Source organism: Alternaria atra (genome assembly GCF_907166805.1).
Source record: "Alternaria atra isolate CS162 genome assembly, contig: 21, whole genome shotgun sequence".
In the NCBI taxonomy this organism is placed as follows: Eukaryota; Fungi; Ascomycota; class Dothideomycetes; order Pleosporales; family Pleosporaceae; genus Alternaria; species Alternaria atra.
The window spans coordinates 2,161,670-2,182,436 of NW_025091319.1; the positions used below are offsets into that span (position 1 = coordinate 2,161,670).

At 51.4% G+C, this 20,767-nt stretch overlaps 6 protein-coding genes across 6 annotated transcripts; 3 read left to right on the plus strand and 3 right to left on the minus strand.

Moving 5' to 3' along the window:
* Positions 1-128: 128 nt before the first annotated feature.
* Positions 129-680, plus strand: ALTATR162_LOCUS1140 (uncharacterized protein; the record flags this gene model as incomplete). The annotated part of the gene is made up of 3 exons (XM_043308735.1): positions 129-284; positions 359-421; positions 480-680. 3 exons carry the CDS (start codon positions 129-131, stop codon positions 678-680), a joined length of 420 nt encoding a protein of 139 aa, XP_043164670.1.
* Positions 681-927: 247 nt separating this feature from the next.
* On the minus strand, positions 928-2,603 carry ALTATR162_LOCUS1141 (uncharacterized protein; the record flags this gene model as incomplete). The annotated part of the gene is made up of 5 exons (XM_043308736.1): positions 928-990; positions 1,045-1,267; positions 1,317-1,924; positions 1,975-2,499; positions 2,550-2,603. The coding sequence occupies 5 exons, from the start codon at positions 2,601-2,603 to the stop codon at positions 928-930; spliced, it is 1,473 nt and encodes a 490-aa protein (XP_043164671.1).
* A 2,162-nt stretch (positions 2,604-4,765) lies between these two features.
* On the minus strand, positions 4,766-6,460 carry ALTATR162_LOCUS1142 (uncharacterized protein; the record flags this gene model as incomplete). Its single annotated transcript, XM_043308737.1, has 1 exon — positions 4,766-6,460. The coding sequence occupies one exon, from the start codon at positions 6,458-6,460 to the stop codon at positions 4,766-4,768; it is 1,695 nt and encodes a 564-aa protein (XP_043164672.1).
* A 365-nt stretch (positions 6,461-6,825) lies between these two features.
* On the minus strand, positions 6,826-8,505 carry ALTATR162_LOCUS1143 (uncharacterized protein; the record flags this gene model as incomplete). Its single annotated transcript, XM_043308738.1, has 3 exons — positions 6,826-7,019; positions 7,065-8,176; positions 8,225-8,505. The coding sequence occupies 3 exons, from the start codon at positions 8,503-8,505 to the stop codon at positions 6,826-6,828; spliced, it is 1,587 nt and encodes a 528-aa protein (XP_043164673.1).
* A 706-nt stretch (positions 8,506-9,211) lies between these two features.
* On the plus strand, positions 9,212-10,721 carry ALTATR162_LOCUS1144 (uncharacterized protein; the record flags this gene model as incomplete). The annotated part of the gene is made up of 2 exons (XM_043308739.1): positions 9,212-9,366; positions 9,410-10,721. 2 exons carry the CDS (start codon positions 9,212-9,214, stop codon positions 10,719-10,721), a joined length of 1,467 nt encoding a protein of 488 aa, XP_043164674.1.
* A 1,557-nt stretch (positions 10,722-12,278) lies between these two features.
* Positions 12,279-19,980, plus strand: ALTATR162_LOCUS1145 (uncharacterized protein; the record flags this gene model as incomplete). Its single annotated transcript, XM_043308740.1, has 5 exons — positions 12,279-12,612; positions 12,662-13,663; positions 13,889-16,102; positions 17,069-18,976; positions 19,028-19,980. 5 exons carry the CDS (start codon positions 12,279-12,281, stop codon positions 19,978-19,980), a joined length of 6,411 nt encoding a protein of 2,136 aa, XP_043164675.1.
* Between the last annotated feature and the right edge of the window lie 787 nt (positions 19,981-20,767).

Genomic DNA, 20,767 nt, shown 5'->3' on the forward strand with positions numbered 1-20,767 from the left:
CATTTCGCCTTGTTATTTTCCCCATCACTCACCAGTACTACTCCCATCTACAATTTGGTCATTAGTACAGTTAACCAACATATCAGTTAACCAACCCACGTATTCTCTTGGTTCTTATATATATCAAGATGCGCAACTCCGTCGTCCTCATGGTAGTCGCCGCGGCTGCCGCCACTGTCGCATCCCCCATCGTCATCCCCACGGCTACCACCCACACCTCCGTCACCACCACCCCTGCCGTCTTCCCTGATGGTTTCACCATCTCCGTCCCCGAAGAAGAAAAGGTAAATTATCATCCCCAGCCCTGACTGCAGCCATACCTCAGTTTCCATGATTGAATTAATCCAAAACCTTTCAGGTAAACACCACCGCGATCAACAAAGTCGCCACCGCCGTCATCATTAGCAGCGTGGCCAAAGAGGTGCGTTTCCATCTCTCTTTTCCTCTTCAATTTCATCAACTGACACAGACACCCAAAGGTGGCTGAGAGGAAGCAGCAGGAGGCTGAAGACCTCGGTCCTTACTACAGCGAGGGTACTACCGACAAGGACGATGGGGAGGATGAAGAGACTAGAGCGTGGAGAGAGTATTGGGACATGATGGAGGACGCAGAGTGGAACAGGCCGGCTGACAAGAGAGATGGTGCGAGGAAGCATGGCGTTGTCTGCACCGTCTTGTAGGTCTTTGCAAGTACGTCTATTGGAGTTTGACTTATAAGTGCCATTGCTAATCTACTATGAAGTTCGATCACGATGAGGTGGCGATAGAATGGACTACGAAGGCATGGCGCTATAAGCGCACATCGGAGTATGGGGTTCACGGCGCACGGATATCGGACTAGTACAAGTTTGGAACGTCTTTCATGAATGAATATGTATCATCATTGCAACCTTCTTTCGCTATTATGCCTTCACTTCTATCTCCACCCTATCTTCCCTGCTTGAATGTGATCTCACAGCGATGCGCTTTCGGTGCGATCAAAAAGAAGTTCTGTGATCAACGTCAGCACACATCCCATAGACACTGCTCTCACACCGGACTTACCTCAAATTCCATACTCTCAGGCGTCGTACTACCCGCCAACTTTATGCCGCGGCAGTCGCGGAAGAAATATGCAACAGCATATCTCAGCTCCATACGTGCTAGATGAATACCAATGCATGATCGCGCACCAGCGCCGAAAGGATGGAAAGCGAGTTTAGCGGCAGGAGATTGAGCTTCTGCGACCATACCTTCTTTGTCGGCGATCCAGCGTTGTGGGTTGAAACTATTCCCGTATCAGCTGATGTTGTGTAGCATGGATGAGATGGACTTACGTCAAAGGATCACTCCAGATCTTAGGGTCGCGGTGAAAAGTATATGCCTGCGTATCAACCGTCACGCCTTGTGGGATGTAATGTCCTGCAAATTTTGTGCCGCCTTGGGGTACAACTCGTGGCAAGCTACTTGGTGCGGCACCGTAGAGTCGTAGAGTTTCTTCAATGACTGCATTAAGAAGCGGGAGTTTGATAAGATCGTTCTCAGTGAAACCTTCTTCCAGAGCCGCAGTCTCAGCTTCGAGTGCCGCTTGCAGCTCTGGTCGTTGGAGCACCGCCCATGTGAGGTAAGTCAATGTGACACCTGTCGTATCGGTACCTGCGATGATGACGTTCATGGCTTCGATTCTGACGTCCATGTCGTCGATGTGGCCTTCGCCTTCTTTCTCACAGTCTTCGATGACCTTGGCGAAGATGTTGTTCTCGCCGGTGCGCGATCGTGCTGTTTCTACGGCTTTGCCTGCGCCAGCGAGGATGAACTCGTTGGCGTTGAACATCTCTTGTACTGCAGGGACTGGAACGAAGCGTAGAAGGCGGAGGAAAGGCATCTCGACCATGATACCCGCTCCCATTGTCAGTTTCTTCAGCACACGCATAAATTGGTTTTGCTACGAGTTGTCAGCTTTGGTGTTTAGCACCCGTCGCTACAGTTCCTTACATGTCCAGATTCCAGCATGCCGAATGAATCTCCGAAAGCGAGGTGGGCACTGACGTCCGAAGCAAGAAGCATCCACCAGTTGTAAACATCGGCAGTGCTTTGCATGGCATCCGCTTTAATCTTTGTCACGGCCATAAGCGCTTTGTCTCTGACGACCGACTCCCAATGTTCAACAAGATAGGTCCTGCTGAACGACCTTGACAATAGCTTCCTTCGTGGTCCATGTTCACGCGGGTCAAGCATAGTAAATACACCAGCTTTAGGGAAGTTCGCAAGTCGAAGGTACCATTCGCTCTTCATGTACTTGGTACCGATCTTGTGGATCTCTTTGAAGGCATCGAGGTCCGCAACGGCGACTTCGTTTGGCGAGAGTCGCACGATGGGTCCATATTGTTCATGAAGGGAGTCAATGTAGAAAATTCGTTGTCCCGTTATTACTGCACGCTTCAAACGGTAATGCGTGAAGCGGGTATACCAAGGGCCAGGTAGATGCTTTGTTGGACATGTAAGACCAACATAGAGAAACTATCGTTGTCAGTCGCTGCTCATAGTATTGATGACTTTGCAGGAATTACCTTTGCTACTAGTAGGCCAACTGCCACCAGAAATGCGTAAGCGAACGAGAACATTGTCGCGGTGTAGTCTTTGAGGTCACAGACTCTGACGTCGAGCTACCGACAACCAGAGGAGTCAGGGTTTGGAACTCTTCCGCTATATGGAAGATGCAAGAATTTATCGATGCTGAGACAGTACGTATTCTGTGCTACATATAAATGTTTGTGCGCATGTGAAGGCTCTCTTATCCGTTTGTTTTCTTCTTTCGCTAGTCCAAATATGATCAGCGGTCATGGTGTACCGCTGTTTCTTTTGCCTTCACCGGCCGACGGTGAACTGGGGACCCGGTAACGATAGTTTGTCGTACCTGTAGATCTCCGGGTATTGTCGCGCACCTCTGTCGTGGCATCGGGATACTGCACTCGAGCAGTTGTCAGAGCGAGGCAAGCCAATGAGCAACATCGGTCGCCCATCCACACCAACACAATCACTGGAGTCTTTACCGAAGCGAGTTTAAAGTTGGTCGACGGCGCCGAAACCTACATCAAGTTCATCTAAAGTGGGGCAAGACGGGTAGGAGTCGCTCTTGCAAGATGAAGCCCCTTCTAATCATATCCTCACACTGCCATGTCGTCCGACGAGAATGGCAAACGACAAGCGGATCGAGGCCGCCGACAAAGATTTTTCTAGGCTACTGATGACGAGAGTCTAGATGGCCAACATCAATGCGAGACTGAGCCGTATGTATGCTTGATGCGGGTAGGAAGCCACAAATCCAGCAAGCCGAAGTCAGTGAACGCAGTACAAGCTTGATGGTTTACGGAATCCGTGGCTTCACGATCTCTGGCTTACTACCCCAGCTTCCGTAGGGCGGGGGTCGAAGATGTGCGGTGAGGCAGTTAAATGTGGGTTAGCTAAAGCGCTAAAAGCACATCACCGCAACGATCGCCGTATACTTGCGGCATCTCTCTACCAAATATCCGACCCCACCCCAGACCCGGCCCTAATTCATACCTAAATTTGTACCGAGTGTGTATTTTTTCGGTCCACTAAATGATATGAGAGATGGCGCTTTTCAGACCCTGGTATTCACCGGGCCTGCTTATGCTTGGAGCAAGATGGGCATACCGAGTGGATGCAGCCACTACATGTTGAGGTAGTGACCAAGATTGCCGTTGTTGAGATCTAATATTGCGGCGTGGCTTCCGTCGCCATGTTGGTGTGAACGAGCGGAGGTCTGAAGGCGCGAACGGCGGTCGGGGTTTGGGGAAGTGGAGGTCCATCGGTGTTTGAGCACGCGAAGAGCGACTGTGCCAGAGAAGGCTGCAATCTTCGTTTAGGCTTCTGAAAACTGGGCTAGCAGTATTGGACTCAAGACAAGAGACAATACCGTTGAAGGCCTTGTCGTGCTACCTTCTTCCCTATGCTGCGTCAGAACTCCATCAATCTCCATTTCGGTCAAACGCAGTTAGGGTCCGAGGAGGCGTGCCGGACATTGCGTCACGTTACTCCCGTGCCGTGAGTTGTACGTGCAATCCCGATTATCGTGCATGAACGCAAGAGAACGACGCCAAAGCGTTGCGAACAGCTCACGGATGTAACAGTGGTGGAATGGTCAGGGGGAGGTTGAGGCAGGAGAACACACGTACCGCGGGTCAGCGTCGTGACGTCAGCTCTTCCCTGTCGCGGGCGTCGGCCTTCTTCTTCAGCCTGGCAATGCTTAGAAGGCAACAAGCCTTTCCTTGGTATACAATCTTACAGATAAGACTCTAGTCGCATGTAATGGCTTCGAATACATGTGCAACAGGACTGCACGCGCATCCGTTCCATACTTTGGCACACAGCAAGCCCATGAATATTGATCGTGTGCCACAACATAGTGGAGCCTTTAGAGCTTTATCCAAGGAACGACAGTACTAGGGTAAATCACGATCATATACACTGCAAGTGTTGTGGGTCAATGGCAAATCTTCGTTGACCTACTTGCTCACATCTGCACCACAACTTTAATCTTGCCATGGACACAGAACAGGAGGACCACTCGCATGGCGCATACAAGTACACACAATGATTGGATTGAAACCAAGACAGTGCAAACCCGTCAATAGCATACTTATCCAAGCCCTTTCCCATCCTCCAACTTTTTAGTACAGTGTGTACCCCTACAAGTCATTCTTAACCTCATCCCACATCGTCGCAAATCCAACAAACCCTGGCATCTTCGTCTTCACCTCCCCTAGGAAGCCCGCCAAATCTCAACCCTACGCTTTTTAAACCCACCCTCCATCTGAACATCGCCCTCATCATCCACATCCATATCGTTCCCACGCTTCCGCATGATAGCGCCGACAACACTCGCAGGAGGCGAGAGAAAGCTAGCCTCACCAAACTGGGGGGAAGGCGGGGTGTAGACTTTCGTTGTGGGAACGTGCAGGGGTTTGTTGCCGGGCGTGAAGGCGAAGGGTGATGCGTTATCGTCAGAGGAGAAACATGGAGATGAGCGCTTTGTGCCACGAGTCTTGGGTGCGATGGGGTCGCGATGAGTGTCTAGCTTGGTTTTCTGCTTTTTGTTGCTGGCGGACGACATATCTTGCATCTCATCGTCAACGCCCTGTGACTGCTCATTCCGAATACTGGTGTCATCGCTCGCGAACATGCTCGCACTCTCAGACCTGTTCGTTGCATCCTCGTAGCTCTTGCGCTTCTCATGTGTATTCAATGTGTTTTCCCGGGCGAGCCTCTCGTGCTGCTTGCGCTCATAACGCTCCTGCATATCGCGCACTATGCCCTCGATAGAATCGCTTCCCTCAGGGTCCGGGTTGTCCGTTCGCTCGCATGTGTGACCATAGTTTGTCAGGAAAAAGCTGACTACAGCTTCGGTGACACCGGTCTGAAGCTGAGGTGCGGCCCGAGTGACCTGCTCAACACAACAAGCGACAAAAGCTATATCGTTCTTCTTCTCCCTTAGCTTCTTGAGCCTAGTGGCTTCGACTACTGAGAAGGAACCGGTAAGGATCCCGTGAACAATGTCGCGACATGTTGGACAAGTGAATGGTTTCTGACTGTGGTTTTGCTTCCTACAGTTACTACCACATGGCTCGGAGCTGTCGACCCAGTGACCACATAGGAGACGATGCTTATAGTCGTATCTATAGCTACATGGTAGCATATCAGGATATTCCGGCACAAAGTGGCGCGAGCCGCGGAAAGTGCCAAGGTAGCCGACCGGTAGATGGTTCTCAGGCGTATCTTCTTCAATTACAATCTCATCCACCCAGTTGGCTTTTGGCTGAGGTGTAGCGCTCTTCTGTTGACGGTCTCGTTGGCGCCTTGGCTGTAACTGAGAACGGTCGTCACGGTCGAGGAATGCAGACCGAACGGCATCTTTCGGTGTCACTTCTATGGTACTGTCTTCTGCGGGTGCACCTTGCTCATCGTGTTGCGCTGATTTGTTTGATGCGCGCTGATTATCGTTCTCACCTAGAGGTGTCGTTGGAGGTGTCACGGGCGTGTTGCTCGCTTCCGACATATCAATGTCTCCAGACTTGACAAAAGCATTGCCGGAGCTGGGGCGATTATTGCTGACATTTGGGATGCCAAACAGGTGGACCTGTGGTGGCGGAATATTATTGATGTGAGACCCAGAAGCGCCAGCTTGGACACGCGAGAAGAAATATCCAGACAACGCGGAATGAGGAGTGATGGTAGGTGACGGCGTCCGTGCCACCTTCTTCATGTACTGCGTAGGAGGAGCGCCAGAGCTAAAGGCTGCGCGGTATGCTGGACCGGACGTTGTGCTGCTATCTGATGTTTGCGACGAGCCACCGGTCGGCGATGGCGCGGCCTTGGTCGATGTGTCATTGGAGCTGTCGGAGACTCTCGTATTAGCACCACTCCAGAAGCTCATGAGTTTGCGGAAGGTGTTGAACATGTTTGCTGTTGGCTTTCGATTATTCAGATGTGTGGAAAACACGTTGCAATCGGTGGCTAGCTTGTTCGAAACGATGGCGTAAGTGGAACAGTGCTGTGAACGGGAGATTGTAGATATAGTCAACGGGGTACAGAAGGGTTAGCGTTGTCACAAACAGTGCCAAGCAGTGTGAAAGGTGGTGTTAAGATAATGGTGGGAGAGGTAATGTCACCGACAAGTGCTAGGTTCAACGCATACTTTCACTGATGGTGTTGCCGAGGACCACGATCGCGTCTAGGCCGTGATGTGGGGCATAGGTGAGCATCGTCGATGGGCATAGAAACATGAACTATGTTGTTGTTTGTGGTAGCGCCGACTTTTCTGTCTTAATGTAAATCCTTTCCTTCGTCGGCAATCTTGGAAGGCTGAGCTGCGGCGTCATTTGGCTCGTGGCTCTTCATGGCTTCTAAGACTTCGAGGCCCACATCGGCTCGAGGTCCAGTGAAGTTCTTGCGTCCATCTACGAACCATTGGAAGGTGCTAATGAACAGAATAATGCCAAAAGCGACGACGCAGTAGTCTGTAACAGTTAGCAAACGCACCATAGTTTCGAAAGTGAACGTACTCATGCTCGAAGCGGAGACAGGTAACTCGGGCGGGAACAGGAAGAGGACGGTTGTAACAATGGTGTATGCGATACCGATCAGGTTCGCAATCCAGCCGAAAGGTCCAGGCAAAACGAAGGCTCTAGGTCCAAGCATCTTCCTACCGCGGCAGACGTTGATCGCAACAGGTATCGCGTAACTCACACCCAAGGCAACGACTGATGCTGAGATAAGGGCGTTGAAAGCGCTGCTCGATCCGATCAAGATCAACCCGAACAGAATAGTCAAAGTTGCAGCCAGAATTAGAGCATTAAGCGGTTGGCCGAGTCGTGGATGTACCTTTGCGAAAAATCTGGAGAACGGAAGACCACCATCCCGAGCGAATGCGTATGTCATGCGACTGGATGTGGTCATGATGGCAGTCTCCGCGAAGAGGATGCAGATCAATGGGAACATCAATAGACACGCTGCTCCAGCTCGGCTGTTCGTAGCGTTATACAGTATTTGTAGCAGCGGACCGGGAGCCGCAGAGATGATAGCCTCTGCATCGCCGCCGGAAACGAATAGCAACACCATCAGGAAGATGAAGCCAGTAGCGGTTCCGATACAGACGCAGTATATCATGATCTTTGGCCCCTCAACCGAAGCGTTCGGGATCTCTTCGATCATGTGAGCGACGGCATCGTAGCCAGTGAGACCGAAACCACCCTGAAGCAAGCCCAAAAGCCAGGCGACACCATCGGGCCAGCCAGTCTCGTTGATGAACTCGGTGAAGACAAATTCCGCCGAGGCGTAGTCCGGAGATGCGCATGCCAGGACTGTAATACAGACGATCGCAAAACCGCCGATAGACCAGATGAACGCGCCACGATTGACGTAGGGTAGGAGGTTGTTCATAAAGGCGTTGATGACGAAGGCGATGATTGTCCAAGCGACATAGATCAACCAGACCTGCCATGGGTGCAGTGTGAACTCGGGATGGTATAACGCGATGAGGCCAGAAATAAGCTGCGAAGCTAGTAGGCCTCCAGACGTAGTCAACGCTAGCCATCCGGATACGTTGATCCAACCAGTGATGAAAGAGGCGAGGGGAACCCATTTCCGCGGCGTAATCACGGCGACCCAGTGATACCTGCAACACTGTGAGTTGACGATACACGAGCAGGACGAATAAACTTACTGTCCGCCAGCAGTGGGATATGCTGATAGAAACTCAGCCAGCGATGCGGCCAGGCACAGATTGCATATACCGGCTGTGACAAGTCCCCATATGACGCTGGTAGATCCACCAGAGGGCAGAGCCAGTCCGATTGACGACGAAAGTGCTGTCCATGAGTTCAAGATGGCAAAAGCGAGCCCAAGCATAGACAGCAGACTGAAGTTGCGCTTCAGCTCGCCTTTGTGCCCGAGAGCCTGCAATTGGGCCTCGTCATCGAGGGTATGTCGCTCCTGGGGCTTCATGGTGGCGGATCCAGGCGGCGATCGGGTCAACGAGACGAGAACTTAATGACTACGAGATGATGAAACGAGCAGATGGACTCTATATAACATTGGCCTAGAGATGCGACCAAGAGGGGCGCGCAGATGTCGTGTTGTTAGCCCATTGACGTCGGCTGACACGGAAGGGGCAAGTCCACCCCAGTAGTTGAAGCTTGTCAAAGCTTACTTGTGGTTCATCCACAGATAAGACGCTCTGATGAGGGCCTCCACATTGGCCGAAAACATGGGGTAAAAGCCAATCAGAGGCTATGCTTGCGTCTATCTCTAGCTGACGAAATGGCGTTACATCGCGTAATCGCATGCGGGACCGAGATCGGTAACCGGCTATGGACATGAGGGTATCTTGCCCCTGACTGCGCGTCAAGGGCGCTTTCACAATGCATTTGTCGATAGGTGATGCGATCAGATGACAACGCGATGGGAGTGAAAAAGACAGAGTGCTGATGGCGGTTGATGTTGGTGGAGACTTTCGCGCTTCGCCTTGGCGTCCTCGGATTATGCCGACAAACACCCTGATGGCCGCCTACGTCACTGCATCCACGCGATATTCCTCCACCAACACGTACTCTAGGTACACGTAGACTTCTGCCTCTTCAGCCTATCAATTCGCAGCCCAACGAATACCTCTTCGGTCGCGTTTTCTCAAATGACAAAGGCTTGGAATAGGATGCGTGGCCCTCGTTCTCAAGACTATGCTCCTCTTCCATTGAGTGAGAAAGAGCCACTTTCCTACAAGCCGCGACGCGATCAACAACCGAGAGGCCTAGGCATTTGGGCTCTACGGGCGGTCGGCGCATGCGTAGTCCTATATGGAGTTTCCAAGTATGATATATCAACTCAATAGTTCGAAGCTGATTTTATAAAGCCTCTTCAATGTCTCTGCCAACAAATCCTGCGACAACATCAACCATGGCTACCACTGTAGCCCCAAGACAAGTCACTTCTGGGGCCAATACTCGCTATGGTATTCAGTCCCGTCCGAAATCGATGTGGCACCTCCCAAAGGCTGCGAAGTTACCTTCGCGAACGTTCTCTCCCGCCACGGCGGACGCGATCCCACGCTGGGCAAATCAATCGCCTACCATATCCTGATCGCCGAGATCCAGAATACAAGCACGTCATACCCGCAGAAGTTCAAGTTCTTGAAGGACTACGATTACACATTGGGTGCGGATGAGTTGACAGATGCTGGAAGGCAGGAGATGGTCAACTCCGGGGCTCACTTCTACCGCCGTTACCAGAAGCTCATCGATGATAACGTACCATTTGTACGCTCGGGTGGACAGCACCGCGTAGTCGAGTCAGCCCAGAGGTGGCTCATGGGCGTCGCGCAATCGCTCAAGGAGGAGCCCCGAAAGATTGACGTGGTGATACCGGAAGGGCCGAGTTGGAATAACACTCTCTCCCACGACGTCTGTCCCGCCTTCGAGGGCGGTCCACACCATGGTCTAGGAGATAGGGCGCAGCATGTTTGGGCTAACAAGTTTGTGCCGCCGATCCAAGAGCGCGTTAACTCAGCCCTCGGAACGAATCTGAGCGCGACGTCCATTGTGTACCTAATGGACATGTGCCCATTCGACACGCTGGCGCATCCATCTGCGAAGATGTCCGACTTCTGCAGAATCTTCACCGAGAAGGAATGGCGCGAATACGACTACTTCCAGACGCTGGGGAAGTACTACGGCTACAGCGTTGGCAACCCGCTCGGTCCGACGCAGGGTGTTGGATACGTCAACGAGCTTCTGGCGCGACTGACCAAAGAGCCTGTCGTCGATAACACCAACACGAACCGCACGCTCGACTCCGACCCTAAGACGTTCCCTCTAGACCGCAAGGTATACGCCGACTTCAGCCACGACAACGATATCAGTGGAGTCCTAGCTGCGCTCGGCCTGTATAACAAGACGAAACCGCTTTCGAACACTACTATCGAGGATACAAAGAAGACATATGGTTATTCGGCGGCATGGAGTGTGCCATTTGCGGCGCGTCTCTACGTGGAGAAGCTGCAGTGCAAGCATGAGAAGGAAGAGTCAGTTCGTGTCATAGTCAATGATCGCGTACACCCATTAGATTTCTGCGGTGGTGACAAGCACGGCAGATGTACATTGAGTAAGTTTGTGGAGAGCCAGAGCTTCGCGAGGAGCGGTGGCCTTTGGGATCAGTGTTACGAGTAGATGTGGTCATTCGTTGCGTATTTCATACTGTCTTCCAGCATTCAGCATCACATCAAGAGCATATCCGCAGCATCATATCACACTTCTACCATTCCCCCAGGCATAGCATTAGACGAAGACATACCGCTCCCGGCATTCAAGACAATGACCTTGACCCTACCAACCTGGAGCATCTTTGTTTTAGCAGTCATGCTCTCTTTACAATGTCTTGCTTGTCGCACATATACAGGCCGTCAGCGCGCCAGCAAATCTCTTAACAAACGTGTGGATGACAACTAATTGTCGCATCATAATCCTGTAAAGAACAGGAAATCACGTCACGGTTCAATAACTTGCGCAACGAATCGATGTTCTAACTAGTAATCACGGTAGCCTCCAAATATCACAGACGCAATGGGTCTAAAAATCAGAATACCGAAGCACATATGGAACGACTACCAGCCTGATATCCACATTCACAATGCAACGAAATTGGTTCCAAAGCTAAGCCTCAAACTACGACTCCCACCGGCTCCTCCTTTCCTCCATAACGGCATAGTCAAACGACGGGAACGCGACAGCTCACGGAATCACCCCAAATCATGCAAAGCAAGGCTATTCCATTTCCACTACGGCGGCCCGTATCGCCAACGTAAGGGGCGATGGCAAAATGAGATTACATACGAACAGCCTTGTCTACGAAAGACATGTCAGAACTGCGCGAAGTGGCATCCGCATCTGGTCCGCGGGCTGGTAAGATCAGCGGTGGTCAAGGTTGTTGATAACAGCTCGCCATCTAACAACCCTCTACCCCGTGCAAGTCACGACATCCCTCTCAGAACAAGGTTTGATATCGACCCACCTAACTCTCGAGACAAGGAACACCTCTCCGACACCCCAGCGTGTATGACCCTTTCTACACAGAAGGGTAAGAGTAACTTTAGGAACCTTATCAGGAAGAGAGAGTCAGGCAAGGAAGAAGATGTATGAGTGTACAAAGAAGACTAGGGCGAGGAAAGGTTACGGTAGTAGGAGAGCGTCAAAAAGGGTAATAGTCGTACTGAGCAGCCCGCGGTCATGTCAAGATACATATAGTTCTTTGTAAGCCAGGCACGTTGTATAGACCCGCAAAACGCGTGGGTCTCGAAGAACATGGAAAATACTCAAAACTCTCATCTTCGGCGAAAAATGCCGTCACATGCATACGCCGTTTTCACCACTGTCGGAACGATCGGAACTGTTCCGCGAAGATCCGAAAAGATTTAGTATTTAGTTTTAACATAAAGCGTCTTGAGGAGAAGAAGGGAAAACAAAGTATCAGTATAGAGATCAGTCAGGCTTACACTCAAGTCTAGAACGATTTGATCCAGATTCCCATACCCCACCCTTTCTTTGGTAGCTTAGTAAGTCGCCGCACCTGGCAACAGATCCCTGTAATCGGCTTAGACAGCCCACCTAAAGCATCTGCCGCATGTCACAACTCAGTCATCTCCGCCCTATCCTTCTCCGGCGTATATAGCTCCTCATGTGCGCTCCTCCCAATGTTGGACGAGGCCTTTTCAAACTTGACTCCCCTTAATGGCGCAGATTGCTAGGATACGGGCGGGCCCGGCCGTGCTGCGACGAGTTGCTGGCTGTGGCGACTATCTGCGACAACCGTCAATAAGCGCATTACGGACAAGAAGCATTGCGACGAATGCTGCGACCCAGGAGCCGAATGTCGAGTTCCCAGCGGGTATCCCACCGGTTGCGGTACCGTTAAGATCGGAGGTTGATGACAGGAGGAAAGCGATCAAGAATGCGAAGCCCTTCTCCGACTTCTTGACCGACACATTCAATAGGCAACATGACTATCTCCGGATCAGTATCACGGAGCGATGCAATCTGCGGTGTCTGTACTGCATGCCAGAAGGTGCGCTTGGAACTCTCGCATAGCAAGGGATCCTACTAACAAAGAACAGAGGGCATACCACTATCTCCGTCGGCCAACATGCTCACTACACCCGAGATCTTCTACCTCTCCTCACTATTCGTATCGCAGGGCGTCACCAAGATACGCCTTACTGGCGGCGAACCCACCGTCCGTCGCGATATTGTTCCGCTCATGCAGCAGATCGGCAGTCTGCGCCCGAAAGGCCTACGCGAACTCGCCCTCACAACCAACGGCATATCACTACATCGAAAACTCGACGCAATGGTGGAGGCTGGGCTGACTGGCGTCAACCTCAGTCTGGACACGCTAGACCCATTCCAATTCCAGATCATGACCCGGCGGAAAGGCTTCGATGCTGTCATAAAGTCGATTGATCGCATACTGGAGATGAACAAGCTAGGCGCGAACGTCAAGCTCAAGGTCAACTGCGTAGTCATGCGGGGATTGAACGAGCGCGAAATCATACCCTTTGTCGAGATGGGCCGCGAGAAGGACATCGAAGTACGCTTCATCGAGTACATGCCTTTTGGTGGGAACAAGTGGAGCGAGAACAAGATGATCAGCTTCCAGGAAATGCTGGATATCATCAGGACAAAATACCCAGGACTCAGGCCGGTACCAGGACACAAAAATGACACGAGCAAGACGTACGAAGTGCCAGGCTTCGTTGGCAAAGTCGGCTTCATCACGAGCATGACAAACGACTTTTGCGGGACGTGCAACCGGCTGCGGATAACGAGCGACGGTAACCTGAAAGTCTGTTTACACGGCAACGCGGAGGTATCTTTGCGTGACGTACTGCGACAGGGTAACAATGGCGAGCCTATCGACCAGGAAGCATTCGAGCGCATCAAGCAGATCGAGATGGACCGACACGAAGGCCGCTTGAGCGACGAAACCATTCTTGGCTGGGGTCAACGTGAGCGCGAACTCCTTGACGTTGTCGGTGCAGCCGTTAAACGCAAAGCGGAAAAGCACGCCGACTTGAATGACCTCGCCAACATGGAGAATCGGCCCATGATCTTAATTGGTGGGTGAATTCGGACTTTTTCTCTTTTCCTTCATGATAGTTATGGTTGGATGTCTTACGATACCACGGCGGTCACTGCATAGTTGGCGTTTTGAGCGTTCTCCTTGATTGTGAGTCTACACTATCGCTTTGAGATGGATATGGCTACATATACCAATCATATATCAGATTCTACTATCAGTTGCGGCACTTTAGTCTGTGATGTATCGTGCTGACCCTGTTTAGATGACAAGCCTCTATCGAGCCTGGATTCGCAGTGGCCTGCGTTGCGAAGAAGGCCTTTCAACAATTCCAATTCCCTCCTGGCTCGATCTTACACACACAACTCACCACTGCCCTACCTGCACACCATGTCTCATACAATTGGAGCCCCTATTAGGGCCTTCTCTACCTCGCCTGTGTCCGCTGCTAAGAAGCTATATCAGTTGAAACAACTGCAGGAGGCTAGGAAGATTTTGAAAGCCGCTCAGACTACAGAAACCGAAGGAACGGCGTCAGACCCCAACAACATGCAAGACTTCTTAGAAGAAGTTAGAATACCACAAGAAAGTGACCGAGTGCTGGGACGCATTGAGGCAAAGATTCATGAGTTACAAGGGCGCATTGCCAAAGTCGTCGACCAGATCCCTAAAGCTCCAACAGCGCAGCCCCCTAAACATGTTTCGGATGCTCTTAATGCTTCCAACCACACAGTGACTACCAGACGAGGGGAATGGCGCAAGCGAAAACAAGCTCAACGGATCGAAGAGGAAACCTTTGCGGCGAATAGAACCGATCAGCTGAATGAGCTAGGAAAGCTGTTGACAGAGTATAAAACCCAAGTCGCTGCTGTTAAAGAACAAGCGCAGAAACAAGCTGAGCTGAGGGAGCGGAAAGAGGAGGCTTTGGCTAAGAAAAGGGTGTTATTGAAACAGTTGAACGAGTATGAAGAAACTGAACGGAGGGCTAAGATGATTGGAAGAACCACAGAAAAAGAAAAGGGGAGGGATGGCTATGACCTCGGCGATATATTAGATGATGCTCTGCGCAGAGTTGGGAAAATCAAGAAGGAACCTAGACCATCTCCTAACGAAGTGAGGCAGAAAGACGTACCTGCCTCGACCAAAGTCATGAGACAGGCTGGATTAGGCGCTGTTTCAGTTCTGGGTCTGCACAGGTCAGAACGAAGCTCTGATGGAGAAGCACTTGCAGATCCGATCATGGATGAGGGCCGAGTCGCTATGGCTCCTGTTCAGAAACAGGAGACGTTGGGCATACCAAGCAAAAAGCTTGGCCTCAATGTTCCCCCATCCGGCTTTATACCTATTGATGAAGACCTCGTTGTCACTTTCCATGCTCCCGTCCCCCAACTCCAGCAACAACTCTCCGCCCTACGGGACCGACTCAAGTCCTCCTATCCACGCATCGATACCCTACCCTACGATGTCTGTACCTCCAACAATGAACGTACGTTGCAAACATGGTTGAAGATCTTGGTCAGTAGATGGCAAGCGAGGTTTGATGATGTCGATTATACGGGCCAATTAGAGAAAGGGGTCGTGGACGAGAAGTTGAAGGCGGTACTGGATCAGATGGTGAAGGATCACGACCTTACTAATGATGCGGCAGAGAGGATGGCGATGAGATGGCATGAAGTGTTCGAGAAGAGGTATGCTTTGGATGGTGATGCGGAAGGAAAGTTGGATTGGGAGGAGATGGAAGCTCAGGGGATGGGGTTTTTGGCTGATGAAGCTGGTTCCGAGCCGCTGCAGCATGGGAAGCCCGAGACGATGAGAGGAGAGTCGATTGGCTCGACGATGTCTGAATTTGGGTCTCGCAGAATGTACTCGACCTCCTCCCGTCGCACTTCCCTATTCTCGCCCTCGTCCGAATCCAAAGCACGCTCAGTCGATAAGGTAGACGAGAAGGACAAACCACACCAACCACAACCACAACCCTTACAACCCCCTTCATCCTCCAAACCGCAACCCGCGAATCCCCAACCGCACCTCCCCCACCTCACCTCCTCCGGCTCCGCACACATGGTCAGTGTCTCAGACAAGCAACACACGACCCGCACCGCCATCGCTGTAGGAACCGTGTACTTCACCAACCCCACTCCCCTCCAGTTAGTCCGCTCCAACAGCCTAAAAAAGGGCGATGTACTGGGTACGTCACGCATAGCAGGAATCATGGCGGCCAAAAAATGTCCCGAGATAATCCCCTTATGCCACCCGATCGCCCTGACGCACGTCGGCGTCGAATTACGTGCTTTCGGGCCTAAACACGTTGATCCCTCACCGGAATGCTTACCATCTACACCTGCCTCTCAACATTCTATCGACCCTGGCTACGGCGGTATCCAGATCGAAGCAAAGGTCCAATGCACGGGTCCTACAGGCGTCGAGATGGAGGCCTTGACGGCGGTCATGGGTGCGGCACTTAGTGTGGTGGATATGTGTAAGGCAGTGGATAAGTTTCAGAGAGTGCAGGATGTTAGAGTTGTGTTGAAGGAAGGGGGGAAGAGTGGGGTGTGGAGGGAGGAGGGTTGGGGCAGTTGGCAAGATTGACGTGTAGGACATTGTATAGTATTATAACATAGCAAGATATTAGTTGCGCAAATGCAGCATGGGATCCCATCTCGTTTTTGGGCAGATGTATTTCCTGACGTTAGGTCGGTTCGAGGTATATTCATGAAAGCGCGAAGCTGAGTCACGACTTCGTCGGATGCTACTCCTCACCTCGGACTATGAGCCCAGCACCACATCTTAACCATTCCAACCCATTCATCATGGTTCTGTCGCATTTGAAACCAATGTATAGGCTGAGATTTCCTCATCTAGCGGAATCTTGGAATTCCGACCTACCCGCGGAAATACCATTGCAGTTACAAATAGTACCGATTAGTTGCTATCTGTGAACCAACGAGGTCGTCCGGAGCGTGTCGCGCATAGGAAAAGCAAACTCACCATGACGACACAACAACAGCATCGTTGATTATGTTCGGTCTGCTACATATCCTGGCGTGTGCTTGTCACACTCGTAGGTGTGTAGCAAATTCTTGGCCCCACTGTTTGTCGAGAAACGCTTAGAGATGCCTCCAGTACCCTGGCGAGTTAGTATCACTGATCACCCTGGCTCAACGCGAGCAGAGATCGAGCGGGAGCCTGATTGATCGACCGAACACAGCCACGAACATCGCGTTGGCTACAAGAATCGCGATAACCGTCGGGCTGGCATCACCCACGAGAGTGCTGAGGCCGATATTGGGGAAGCGCGTGCTGGACACGAGGATCTAGTTGGTAAAACGAAGAGAGGTGATTTGGTCAACTTCCGAGATATTGTGTTGGAAGAAAAGGATCTACACCTCCGGCATCCGGAGAACAAAAAGCTTGGGCTGGAGATTCGTGCTCCCGTGTACGGAAGATTGGGTCAAGAACCAACAGGAATGGCCGGCAAACATCGAGAAGCGCCAGAAGAAAGAGCAGAAGAAAAAGGATGAGCAGCAGCGTGACGGCGTAAAGGACCAAGACGGAGGTGACGGCACCTTGGATGAAGAGCAATGGAAGCGAGGCCAAGGTGACGGCGACAAGCATCACGATGCATACGCCAGAGGTGCAGAGGGCTCCGGTTACTCCAGCGATGAAGCCAATAAGGACCAGAAGAGTGGATACGAGAAGCTTCGAGAACGATACTCCGTGCAAGAGATTGCCTTGCTTCGAAGCCTACAACACGAGAAAGATTACATACAGAACCTCGAGCAAAACGATGGAAAGCGCAAAAGCCCCCAGACAAGGAACCGCAGCACCATCTCTATCGATGAAGCTGACCAGTTCTCCCCCGACAATTGGCTACCACGTTCTTCGGATTTGATTCGTTTGACGGGTAAGCATCCGATGAATGCAGAGGCCAACCTGTCGCATCTCTACGATGCAGGCCTGATTACGCCTAACGAGCTGCACTATGTACGCAATCATGGCGCTGTTCCAAGGCTGCTTTGGGAGTTTCACGAGTTGGATGTCGAACGCGGTAAGCTCGTACTGTCTATGGACAACCTCAAGAACAATTTCGATTCCATCAACATTCCGGTAGCTTTGGCGTGCGACGGTAACCGTCGGAAAGAGCTCAACATGATTAAGAAGTCTAAAGGATTCAATTGGGGTAGCGCGGCAGTCAGTTGCGCATACTGGAAAGGACCACTGGTGAAAGACGTGTTGCTGAAGGCTGGCTTACCGGCAAGAATGCCAGAAGGCAAACGCTACTGGGTCAACTTCGAGGGCGCGGATGAGCTGAGTGAGGGAAAGTATGCTACATGCATACCATTCGACTATGTGATGGATGCAACGAACGACGTTATCCTCGCATACGAAATGAATGACGTCCCACTCCCACCTGATCACGGATACCCGGTGCGACTAATGATACCGGGATACGTTGGTGGCCGCTGCGTCAAGTGGCTGAAGCGTATTTGGATATCAGAGAAGGAGAATGACTCGCATTACCATATCTGGGACAACCGTGTCCTACCATCTTTCGTTACGGAGAAGGATGGCGAGTTTGCAGAGACGTTGTTTCGTCATCCCGATACGGCGTGTAATGAACAAAATTTGAACTCTGTCATTGTGAAGCCTGCGCAAGGTGAGAAGATATTGCTTTCAGAGGCTAAGAAGGGAAATACATACCGTATTGAAGGCTACGCGTACGACGGTGGGGGTCATGAAGTCCAGAGAGTCGAAGTGTCTCTTGACGATGGAAAAACATGGCTTTATTGCATTCGAAAGTTCCCGGACGCGCCTATTCGCCACGGCAACAAGTTCTGGACGTGGCTGCACTGGCAGGTCGATATCGAGATCACGCACTTACTCCGAGCCAAGAGCATTACAGTGCGGTGTTTCAATGTCTTCAAGAACACACAACCGAAGGATCCGAATTGGAATGTCATGGGCATGATGAACAACTGCTGGTACGTTGTTCGACCTGAAATCGTACAAGGAGACGACACCGATACTCCCTCGATCCTCTTCTGTCACCCGGTCGAGCCAAGCACGGCAGATGGCGGATGGATGAAGCCGAGTGTTGAAAACCAGATGGCGGCTATCAAGCAGTCGGCCGGTACACCACAGAAGCAATTTACGCGGCAGGAGATCGAGAAGCATGATAAAGAGGACGATTGCTGGATTGTGATCGATGGGAAAGTGTACGATGCGACAAGCGTGCTGGGCTGGCATCCGGGAGGCAAAGCGGCAGTACTAGGCCATGCTGGTAAGGTGCATGCAGAAACTAGCAGTGAATTCGAAAGCGTACACGACGGGTATGCATACAAAAAACTCAATGGTAAGTTCACAAGATTGTTATTATTACGTATCCGCTGATGTTCCGGCACAGAATGTGCGATTGGTGTGGTGACGGACAAGGCTGCCGCTTTCATCAAGAAGAACGCCGAAGCAGCCGCAAAAGAGCAATCGCAAACATCCTCTCAAGGTCAACAAGGCAAGATCGTCTTACAAAGACACCGATGGGTACCAGTGAAACTCGTCGACCGTAAACCCATCTCGGAAGATACACGCACATACATTTTCCAACTTCCAGAAAACACGCCCGATTTGGGTCTCGCAACATGTCAGCATGTACAACTAGGCTACCACCTCCAAGATAAAATGCTCATCCGATCATACACGCCTACTAAGCCAATTCTTCCTGATGTACCGAAGCAGCACAACAACAACAACAACAAAACCGACAACGATAGCGTTGCAGACGGCAGCGGCACCTTCGAACTCACCGTCAAAACCTACTTCCCCTCTGACTCTCAGCCTGGTGGTGCAATGTCCAATATCCTCGACTGCGTGCCCCTCGGCGAGGAGATTGAGATACGTGGCCCTACCGGCGAGATTATATACAACGGCAACGGTTCCTTCAGTATCTCGGGTAAGGAATACACGTTCAAGAAGATCAACCTCGTTCTCGGTGGAAGTGGTATTACGCCCGGTTACTCCCTTGTCGCACGCGCGATGCTCTCTGACGATGATGTTACGCAGATTCGCATCGTGGATGCGAATAAGTCTGAGAAGGATATCTTACTCCACGAAAAGCTCGATGAGTTTGAGAAGAAGAGTGGAGGTAGGCTGAAGACCACACATATTCTCAGTCATCCAAGCGATGATTGGAAGGGGAAGAAGGGACACGTTGATGCAGGGTTGATCCAAGAAGCGCTTTTTGCGCCGGAAGAAGGGACGGGTGTTTTCCTTTGTGGACCGCCGGGTATGATTCAGAAGGCCGCGTTGCCAGCACTGAAGGATTGGGGGTTCAAGGAGGGAGAAAACGTGTTTGGGTTTTAGTGTAGATGCAAGTACATGATGGGAGCTTCATATGCAAATCTCCTTAAGAGTATATCGTGGGTATATAAGGACCTACAGCCGCGAAATTGCTCACGCGAAGGTCTTTAGACTGCGGTTCCAGTGGAAGGACTACCATCCTTCCTGATGACATTCATATGTCAAATTGCTTGACCAAAGCATCCCTAAAGGTTCGTCTCCGGGGCGGTTGCATACGATGGCACTCTTAAGTGCTATCTCCGTAGGTTGTTGCAGTGTCGATGCAGCGCAGTTACCCTCGCGACTTTCGAACACCGAGAGCACTAGCCCGAAAAGGCGGTGTACAACACTTGGTAATATCTGACGATAACGAATATCAAGCTGATAGTGGTGCCACTTACCCTTCGCGGTATCCTGGAGTTGGGGTAGTCAGGCCGATAATGAGGCCCGGAACCTTCGTGGAGTGATGTTGCTCGGCTGGGCGTTCGCGATAGGCAGCGGGTTGCTCCAGCATGTTGTTCCAACAAACACAATTACAATGTTTCTTCGCATTGTACCTGCTACATTGTCTGAAATGGTATGTACACCGATGGATGGTATTAGGTAGCTTGGGCAGCATATCCTGTAACTCGAACCTGAGGGAAGTGTATATAAAGAAGGTATCCTGGCCATTTCTCTTCAGTTTCTCCAGACAGCTTAGGACTTCATACCATCACACGAGCCTTTTCCGCCAGTTGCCAGCAACCACCATGGTTGCAATCCCCGCCGCCGTCCCCGCCGCCACGATCCCTGGGTTCACGAACCCCCTCCC